At 40.8% G+C, this 10,106-nt stretch overlaps 1 protein-coding gene across 1 annotated transcript in view; it reads left to right on the top strand.

Moving 5' to 3' along the window:
• LOC103804438 (poly [ADP-ribose] polymerase 14-like) overlaps window positions 1-9,857 on the top strand; it is a 15,113-nt gene extending 5,256 nt beyond the window's left edge. Inside the window, exons 5-15 of the mRNA XM_009077053.1 lie at window positions 1,007-1,237; window positions 1,510-1,731; window positions 2,801-2,891; window positions 3,833-3,982; window positions 4,485-4,547; window positions 5,525-5,692; window positions 7,126-7,332; window positions 7,432-8,025; window positions 8,496-8,641; window positions 9,160-9,334; window positions 9,562-9,857. Coding sequence (XP_009075301.1) covers window positions 1,007-1,237; window positions 1,510-1,731; window positions 2,801-2,891; window positions 3,833-3,982; window positions 4,485-4,547; window positions 5,525-5,692; window positions 7,126-7,332; window positions 7,432-8,025; window positions 8,496-8,641; window positions 9,160-9,334; window positions 9,562-9,857 — 2,343 coding nt within the window. The remainder of the gene's footprint in view (window positions 1-1,006; window positions 1,238-1,509; window positions 1,732-2,800; window positions 2,892-3,832; window positions 3,983-4,484; window positions 4,548-5,524; window positions 5,693-7,125; window positions 7,333-7,431; window positions 8,026-8,495; window positions 8,642-9,159; window positions 9,335-9,561) is intronic.
• The last annotated feature ends 249 nt before the right edge of the window (window positions 9,858-10,106 follow it).

Here is a 10,106-nt window from a genome sequence, read left to right as displayed (position 1 = left end):
TGTTCTGGGCTCCAAACCCTCCTGACCCTTCCTTGCTGGGCAGGAGCCACCTTCATGTGGCACTGACCTTTCCTGAAATCCTGATTCTAGTGCAAGAGCAAAAGAGGGTTCTCAGTGGTGGTTAACATGAGTACCCTGCTGTGTGAGAGTGGCTATCTGAGCTCACAGTCATGTTTTCCCTCCATCTATGGGAGGTTGGTCTGAGAAACTGTCATTTGTTATGTCATTGGTGAACACTGGCATGAAACATGCAGTTGTTAGTCCACTTCCTGTGGAAAAACAATTTCACTAATTGATTTTCAGTTGCTTCCTGCATTGAATTTCTGTTAGCTGGTTGATAGCTGCTTTACTGGGACCACCAATACTGGTAGCAACTCTGTTCAGAGCCCTTTCCATAGTGGCCAGCAAATCTTTTCAGGAGTGGATGCCTCCCACAGCTTGTGCATGCAGCTCCTCTAGTTGTCCAGAGCAGAATATATGTTAAAATGTGTATAGACATCCTTCCTGTGGAGTTGAATATAGTGCTCGACACAATGTTCATAGCCCTTTGTATTTCTCTCATTTAAGTTGTTCTAACTGCATTCTCCTTAGCTTTCCTCCTGTCTTGTGTGTCTTCAGCTTCTGCTTTACCCCTAGACCAGCCATGCATGGGAGGTCCTGCCTACCTCAGTGAATATGGATTCTGGTCTGTGGGCCAATCTTGGAGAACAAACTTGCAATAAGTGTTTGTCAAAGGGAGGAAGAATGAGTAAAACCGGAATGCAGAATTTTAACTTTCTCCCATCAGGCTGAAATTAATTTTACTGTTAACTCAGATTTTGCATTGCTTCAGGTAGGCTCATGATATTAGAATCAAGCATAACTTCTGGTTTATTCCAAAACTTTGTTCACTCTGATGTCTCAAAAATGTACTTTACAAAGTAGCAGGCAGGCTGTATTTGATTAATCAGCATCAAATTTAAATCTGATACTTAGAAACTAGAGTTTTTGCTTGTGTGTTTTTCAGACAGACATTGTTGTCATCAGTGTCGGCAAAGATCTCCAGCTTGATACAGGGCAACTTGCTAAAGCTTTGCTACGCAAGGCAGGGCCAATGCTTCAGATAGGCTTGAGAAAAGCCCAAGAAGTAACACCTGAGGAAGGATCTGTGTTGAAAACAAAAGGCTACAACCTAGCTTGCAGTGTTGTGCTTCATGCTATCATACCTGCATGGTCCCAAGGACACACATCTTTAAAGGTATCAGGGGTTTTATGTTCCTGAATTTGTCTGGGCTTTATGTTGGGTTTTATGGTACTTTTGCTTTGAAATGGGGGACAGTGTCATAGAATATGAGAGAGTTTGATGTGTTCTAACTGTGTGGCTGATCACTTGTTGACTAATCAATTCCTTGTGATGTATACAATTAATTGTATTTTAATATGAAGAGATGGCTAAAAGGGAAAGTGCTATGTTGCACATGCTGGAAAAAAATTACTTTCACTAATTGAAAAAATAATTGTGCTTTACAGGTCTTGGGTGATATCATCATAAAATGCCTGAAGATTGCTGAAAAACTATCTTTAAGGTCAATTACTTTCCCAGCCCTTGGGACAGGGAATTTAGGATTCCCAAGCACTGTTGTTGCTAAATTACTGTTCGACAAGGTGTTTGAATTCAGTAGTAAGAACAGAGTCAAATCTCTTGAGAAGGTTCACTTTCTGGTGCATCCAAAAGACGCAGCTAATATTCAGGTGAGTTACTGAGTTTTTCTCTATATATTATATGCTGGTTTATTTGGGTATATCTCATGATACTTGGCTATCTGATGATCTTCAAAAAGTCCACAGGGTGCTTGTTCTTATACTAAAGAAAAGCTTTGCTTGGCAGTCTCTCTTGTCTATGCTGAAAGTTCTCTTTTTGACTCCAAACCCTCATGGTCACCCACCTGTCCTGTACAGTCCTGCTCCCTTCCTGTCCTTTATCTTCCCTGGCAGTATTACAGACAAAAGTGTCATTACTCTTTTTCTCATGAACTCACCTAATTCTTCAGTCCTTAGGTCCTGACAGATAAGTTTGCTGTAACTTCTGTGTCAATGCCTCTACCCTTGGAAAAAAAGGAGTGTTTTACATGGAGTGCTAGTGTCTTTTTAGGAAGAAAAATTGTGCTAGAATTGCTGTGCTGGTAAACTTCTCCAGCAGAAATGTATCAGTGTTCTCTATCCCCCTTTCTTCAGTATCATGTTAGCACAAATTTTCTATGTCCATGCTCAGGTTACTCATTTCACACCAAAAGAGAGTAGTCACACTGTGAACTGATGTCCAAGTAAGTGTTTCTTCATCCCTTGGCTTCTGTATTTTGTGCAGTAGCTAATACAATTTAACAGACCAAACCTTTTAGAATCATAGAATTTAAGGGTTGGAGTGGACCTTACAGATCATCTAGTCCCAACCCTCCCTGCCATAGGTCTCCTGTGTAAAAGCCTGAGCTGTTGTGCATAGGAAAGGGTGGCATTACCTGCAAGAGATGAGTTGGTGTAAACTAACTAGGCCCTCAGTGTAAGGATGCCATCTCTTGCTGTATCCCTGTGGAATGGCAACTAGGGCTTTGACCTAGTTATCTATAATTCTGTCTGTTGTCCACATGGAATAACCTAACTCTGAGAACAACAGTGTGCCAGGACTTGTCACCAGCATTGTGGCAGATGGTGTGAAGTAATTAGCATTTAGTTCATTCTAAATGCTTTTTAACTTTAATTTTCAAACCTTTATTTCTACTGTGTAAAGACTTCCACAGGGGTTGACTGTAATTTCCTTCTCTAGGAATTTTCAGACGAACTTGACAACAGAAGTGGAAATACTGCAGACGTTAAATTGCAGATCCCTTCTTCAAGCACGCCTAGCCAACACTTAGGTAAGCTTGTTTCACAGAAGTTGTGTGCCTAGTGGATGCATTTATTCTTTCAGATATTCCAGTGAAAGCATTCATTATGGATGTTTAGATACTTGTTTGGTGAGCACGTCATTCCCAAAGTCCAAGTGGTATTCTAGTATTTCCAGGCTGTCTGTCATGTCTGAAATAATAGTGTTGGAGATGCTAAGGAAAAAAAAAAGTACCTGCAATTCCTTATCTGGATAGTGCCCTTATAAATCGGGATAGCAGAAGCTATCATGTGCCAAAGATACAAGGAGGTTTTTTTCTTTTGTTGCTACAGTACTAGATTAGATCATCAACAGGTCAGTGTCTTGCTGTGTCCTGGGAAAGCAGGTGAGTTCCTGGTTACCTGTCTTAAAGTGGCCTCTTTGGAATACTCTTAGATCTTTTACATGTTCAGATGAATAGCGAAACCAAACTGAAATATCCTTGGTGTTATCTAGCTTAATGTGGCTGCAGCTTGTAGAAAATCAGTTATATGTTGAAAACTTAACTAAGATTTTACAAAGAACACCTAGGTAAAAAGTTCCACCTGTCACACAGTAGAGAACCTGACTGGAAACTCTGTGAGACAGAGGGGCAAGGGGGTGAAAGCTGGAAAGTTTTCTGCTCTTTTACCATGGAGTTTTGCAAAGGCTTAAACAGTAAAACGTCTCAAAGTAGTATCTGTATACCAGGTGTACAGTAAAACACATTTTCCTGGCCATCTTCACATGGATAGAAATGATGGGAGTAGGTGAAGGTTGAGCAGAGATTCCTGTGAGAAGGAATGATTTTCAGTTAGCATAGGAAGAAATCTCCTTTACAGGCTGAGTCTGTCAACAAACTGTGCTCTTTGTAGGTGTGGTACCCATAAAAAAGTCCCTTATCTTTTACTTCATTGCTTCCTTCTGCTCAGGGTCTGTATTTCTTTCCTGCAGCTTCTTCCAGTATCTCTTCAACCTCAGCAGGTAATATACATGAAATGACCATTGGCTCCATCCTGTTCCGGGTGGCAGAAGGTGATATTACCATGGAAGAGACCGATGTCATTGTAAACATAACAAACGAGGACTTCAGCCTCACAGGAGGTATTTGAGTTGGTATTATGTTTGAAAACAGTCCATGTGTTTGGAAGGGTTGGGAAAGGACAGAAGGAAGTATTTCTTCAATGCTTGAAACACTTTGATTTGTTTCACAGTGTGGTCTCTGTTTCACTTTGTAGGGTACAATGGTTCAATGAGAAAGTGTCTGAAGTTTTATTTTCTTCCTAATCTATGTTACAGGATGGCATGTTTAAGACTCGTACCAAGGGAAACTAATACTTTTAATACTTTTTTTATAGAACACCTCTCAGACTAGAGGAGAAAACACATATCACTGAAGTTTTGACCTCAGTGAAACTTGTTTGGTACTTTAGATATCACTTTGAATTGAAATCCTAAGTCTAAAATTTTGGCAACAGTGGTTTTTGGTAATAGCATTTGCTGTTAGCAGGATTGAGACATTTTGGACATTATGTGGTATACATTTCTGCCTCAGATGGGACTTTAACAGCAGTAACAGTGGTTCGTGTGCCTCTTCTCATTTAAGGTGTCTCTAGAGCAATTCTGAATGGTGCTGGAAAAGCAGTTGAAGTCGAGTGTGGTCAACTAGGTATGGTATAACATTTCTGACCTTTCTGAAGCTGTTCATGCATGGCAGGGAATCTGCTGGAATACTTTCTCAGTGCTGCCTACTGTGTATTCCCATCTGTATTATACACTGTGTTACATCAGCTAGTTTTTAATCAGTTCATATGATATATGTAAAACATCTAATGAGAGAAGGAAAAGAAAAACCTTCAAGAAGAGATGGCTTCTAAGCATATTTAAAGATTAAAACTATTAATTATTCCATCCTCTTATTCCAATAAACCTTTCCATGATAAAAGCAGACAGAGTCGACATTGAAGAGACATGAGCAAGGGAACTACTTCAATGGAAACAACTGTCTACCTGCAACTTCTTTTGTCACTTCTGAGTGAGAAATGGTTTGCTGTCAGCATAACTAGCAATGCAGTACCGCATCCTCTGTGTGACTACTTTTCAGTATTGGGAAGTTGGGTTTCTGCCTCAGAAGAGGCATTTATTTGTAGACCAAGTGCAGCTAGCAAACAGCAGCTATAATGAATGGGGAGTGAGGATGGGTGAGTATGAGGTTTGAAACCCCACAAAACAAGGGAAGTGGGAAAGACACAGGTGTGGAGATTGGCTTGAAAAAACAACCAAAGGAAAGGAATTATGTGGAGGAGGAGATCAGAGGTAAACAAACCTCTCCTGCACAGGCCAAGAGAGTAATTTGGGCTTGGCAGCCTGGGGATAGATGGCACGTGTGCCAGTCTGCTTGAAGTTCTCTGCGTCTGCAGAGCAAACCTAACAAATTAAGGCACACACAAAATTTATTTGCTAAACATAAATTGAATCCTTGTGCATTGAAAGTGAAAACAGAGAGAGAGGCTTGCTCACTCTGTGGAAGGAGACATGAAGCTTATCCTGAGGCATATTTGTTACCATTTCGTATTTTCTAATGAGGACTAATACACATCTATATTGTGGACAATTGTTGATTATGTTCTCCTACTTATCTTCCAGCCTTGCAGCCTCACAAGAGTTATATTATAACCCAAGCAGGAAGGCTGCCATGCAAAAAAATAATTCATTTTATTGCCCAAGTTGATACCAAGTTGCTAGTCTCCCAAGTGCTTCAGGAGTGTGAATTACAGCAGTTCACCTCTGTCGCCTTCCCAGCAATTGTAACAGGTTTGTGTCACCCTTTCATGAAGTGGGTTCAGTGCATATGATTCTGCTGATCTCAGGGCCCAAGCAATGAATTTGATTTATGTGGAAGGATTATTATGTGGTGAAAATATATTCAGAAACCGCAGGCTTTAAAACTGTTATTAGAGGTTTGTGGACACTAGAAAGCTTCACTCCTTGCACTCAGCTAGTATGTAAAGAGTATATGAGTTCTAGAGCCAACACTTCCTTGTTAGCAAGGTATTACAAGGTATGTCTGTGCTTCCTGGAGAACCTGCAGCCTGGTATTTGTGGGCAGCTCACTGGAGAATAGCCAGGGAGCTACTTCTCCATAGCTGGAATCAGTAGATGATGCAACTGGCTAGCAGTGGCACAAGCAGGGTTGATACAGATGGAACACGAACCTGTCAAAAACCCAGATTGTCCTTTTTTCTTTTGTTATTTTCAGTTAGTTTGGTAGAAATGTCTAGAGTCAGAGAATCCAGAGCTGCACCCCACACATGCGGGAACCTCTTGCATGAATAAAACTAGGCTTACATTTTGAGCAAGGAGTTGGCTACTGGGCCACTGAGCATCAGGCCTGTGGCCTGTTAGGTACCTAAGCCATATCATCTACATCATGAGAACATCAAGCCATAACATCTACATCGTGAAACCCCACCTGGAATGCTGCACACAGTTCCGATGCCCTTAATGTAAGAAGGACATGGAACTGTTGGAGCAAGTCCAGAGGAGGCTATGAAGTTGGTAAGAAGGTTGGAGCATCTCCCCTGTGAAGACAGACTCAGGAAATTGGGGCTGTTCAGTCTGGAGAAGAGAAGGTTATGTGGAGACCTCATAGCACCTTCCAGTATCTGAAGGGGCTCCAGGGAAGCTGCGGAGGGACTCTTTGTTAGGAACTGCAGTGACAGGACAGGGGGCAATGGGTACAAATTGAAAGAGGGGAAATTTAGGCTAGATATTAGAAAAAAGTTTTTTCCAGTGAGGGTGGTGAGACACTGGCACAGGTTCCCCAGGGAGGCAGTGGATGCCCCAATCCTGGCAGTGTTCAAGGCCAGGTTGAGTGAAGCCTTGAGCAACCTGGTCTAGTTGGTGAGGTGTCCCTGCCCATGGCAGAAGGTTGGGACTAGATGATCTGTAAGGTCCATTCCAACCCCTAAAATTCTATGATTCTGTGATCATAACCTGGTCAGTCACCATGTCAACAAAAGGAAACTTCCATTTTGCCTTTGCTGGAAAGGTAGACTTGAACTTCCTTTTCCTGATAAATAGAAACCTTTCCTAATTGCCAGCCTGATGGTATTCTTGCCCTGTTTATGATCCAGGGTGTGTTCATGATTGTGGGTGTGTTCCTAACTGTTCTTTTAAAGGTATGATAATAATTTGTAACAGTTATTAACACTTTTCAAAAACAAAATATCCATAACTTTTTTCAGGAGAAGCAGGCCGCAATCCAGCTGAGGTAGCCGACAAAATGATAGATGCAGTAACTAACTTTGCAAAAAACCACTCTGCTCCATCTGTGAAAACTGTCAAAGTTGTCATCTTTCAGCCACATATGCTAAGTGTGTTCCACACAAGCATGCAGAAAAGAGAAAAGCCTACTAAAACCCTATTTGAATCCTTGCTTTCCAAGTTACCAAGTAAGTTGATGTCACTCAAGGCCAGGTTATAGATCAATCTGTTTAGCATCAGCTAATAACAATTACTATTAATTACAATATTTGTGTATTTCATTGTAGCATTATGGAACTCTGAGAAATGTTCCCCAAAGGAAAAAAACAAAGGAGTTTTGGAAAAGAAAATCGATATGACTGTTGTGCAGATTTGTGGTGAAAAGAAAGAGGAAGTGGAAGGAGCTGAAAACTGGCTGAGAAAGGCAATTCTAATGGAGCAGTTTGAAACAGATATCACAGATGAGTCGATTTTGCATTTCAGTGAGGAAGAGTATGAACAAGTGCTTAACTTACAAAGGGACTTAAGAATTGCTCTGAATTGGAAGGCTGCCTCTATTAGAATTTCAGGTGTTGCGAAAGATGTCTGGATTGCTTATTCAGCCATTCAGAAAATGATCCTCAGAGTAAAAGCTGCTAAACAGGAAGAAGACAAGGCAGAACTTTTACAAAATGTAATTGAATGGAAATACTTCGAAAAGGATTCCTATGTGCCCTTCGACAGTCTCACAAACATGCAGCTGGAAAATGCTTACTTGCAAAAGCAGAGAAGCATTTTCGTCACCATTCACGGCCAAAAACACACAGTGGATATAGAATGTAAATCTGCCATGGATGGCCAAGGACAACAGAGATCCATTATACGTGTTAATAAATCTGAGGGTAAGTAAAAGCATCTTGACAGACTGATGTTGCCATGTGAAAACCAGGTTGCATCCAGCCCAGTAAGAGTAAGGAATGGTAAGAATATTCAGAGTATTCTTAGGAGGGAGCTTTGTGCAAGTGCTTTTCTGGAGAATGTAGAAAGGAACTGAATTGGGAAATAAAAATTAAAGAACCCTGCAGTTATTAAAAATATTTTGAAAGGTAGGTAATGCGTTCTGACATTCTCAACATGCTTCTTAGCAATAATTAGATGCTTATAGCAGTTGTCATTCTAGATCTCAGCTCACTTCTGTTCCTGAGATACAGCCTCTTCCATTTACTACTGGTGCTTTACAATATAAGGAGCTACCTCTTTCTGACTCATCCATAAGTGAGATGTTTGCACTTTTAGAAGGATTTGTAGAAGGGCATATTTAATTTTAAGCAAGGCATTTGGGTAAATATGATTGATTATGTTTCTTTTGCAGATCAAGAGTCAACAGTACTCCCTGCTACATGGGACGATATGCAAAACAAGCGACTCAGAGTAGTGGAACTAAAACCAGAATCAAGAGAGTATAAATATGTGCAGGAAAGGTTTATGAAGACCTGTCAGACATACAAAATTGAAAAGGTAAAAGCATGTCATTGTTTCTGGGCATAAATACCTTGATGGCAATGATGAAGAATACTAATGAAAACAGAAAAAGAAATTCCACTGAATTTCTGAAGTTGGACGAGTCTTTCTGGCCAACACATAACTTTATTCAGCATCTGTTTAATGTTGCAGTCAAGGTATTTGGAGCAGCTGTTAAGCAGTTGCTTCTTCAGCACCAAGGGAGAGTGCTCTTCCTTGGAATGGTGTTTGCTGCAGCATTTGCCCATGTAAGGCCCATGTGCTGTGCAGTCAGGCTTGTCCCCTATGGCCCAGAAACCTGTGAAATGCTTCTGTATTGGTTCCCATGGAGTGTTTGTTGTGTTTTGGGCTAGACTGTGCTGTCTGCCATGCCAAAGTTTGGAAGGATCTGACTAACTTATTTCATCATCTGGTACATGTGCATTAGAGCTAGGAGGGGAATCTTGGAAGCAAATTGAATTGTCAATACATGACAGCAACCTACTCTCTTTCTGTTTTACTTTCATACTTTGCAGATTGAAAGGGTGCAGAACCCATTTTTTTGGAAGGCCTACCAAATAAAAAAGCGTGAAATGGATAACAAAAATGGCAACAGTGATAATGAGAGGCTTCTGTTTCATGGGACGAGTAAAGAGTCGTTAACCTTAATTAATGACAGTGGATTTAACCGGAGCTATGCTGGAATGCACGGTAATGTGACTTTCAAATCACCTCTTGTGTTCCTGAATAGGGCAAGGACTGATTTGCCATGCCATATGTACAGTCCTGTGTTGTATGCAAAATTGTTTGCTTTGCTATGTCTCCCTCTTGCAAATAAAAATCCAAGTTGTCTGGAGATTCACAGCTCTGAAGGTGGTGGGTAAGGGATACAGTGCCACTACTGGAACACTCACAAACATTTGTTTTTCTGACTACAGCTGCATACTTTGGAAATGGAACTTACTTTGCTGTTAACGCCTACTATTCTGCCAGCGACATCTACTCTAGACCAGATCAAAATGGGAGGAAGTACATGTACTTGGCTCGAGTTCTTGTTGGAAAATATTCTCAGGGGAAAAAAGGATCACTTACTCCAGCAGCAAAAGATCCTCTTAACCCTACAGATCGGTTTGATAGTTCAACTGATAATGTGACCCAGCCATCGATGTTCATCATTTTTAATGACATTCAAGCTTACCCAGAATACCTTATCACTTTCACTAGATCTTCATAGCAGCCACAATTGCATGTCTTTCAGCCTTTGTGTAGGATGGAAACACCTACAGCAAAATACACGATAAAAACAATAGATAGTAGTGTCAAATTAATTTCTGCTTCCATTTAAGTAATTTCTGCCAATTTCTGGTAGCCCTGAAGTTGTTGTTTACACTGGGAGCAGCTTGAGCCTATTTAACACCTAAGTGCAATATTGTACTGAAAACCTGTTAGCTCACATATTAAGCCTTTGTACTGTATCAGCCTT

Source organism: Acanthisitta chloris, unplaced genomic scaffold, assembly GCF_000695815.1.
Source record: "Acanthisitta chloris isolate BGI_N310 unplaced genomic scaffold, ASM69581v1 scaffold15460, whole genome shotgun sequence".
Lineage (NCBI taxonomy): Eukaryota > Metazoa > Chordata > Aves > Passeriformes > Acanthisittidae > Acanthisitta > Acanthisitta chloris.
Note: the sequence above shows the minus strand (reverse complement) of the source record. Positions and strands in the feature narration are given on the sequence as shown.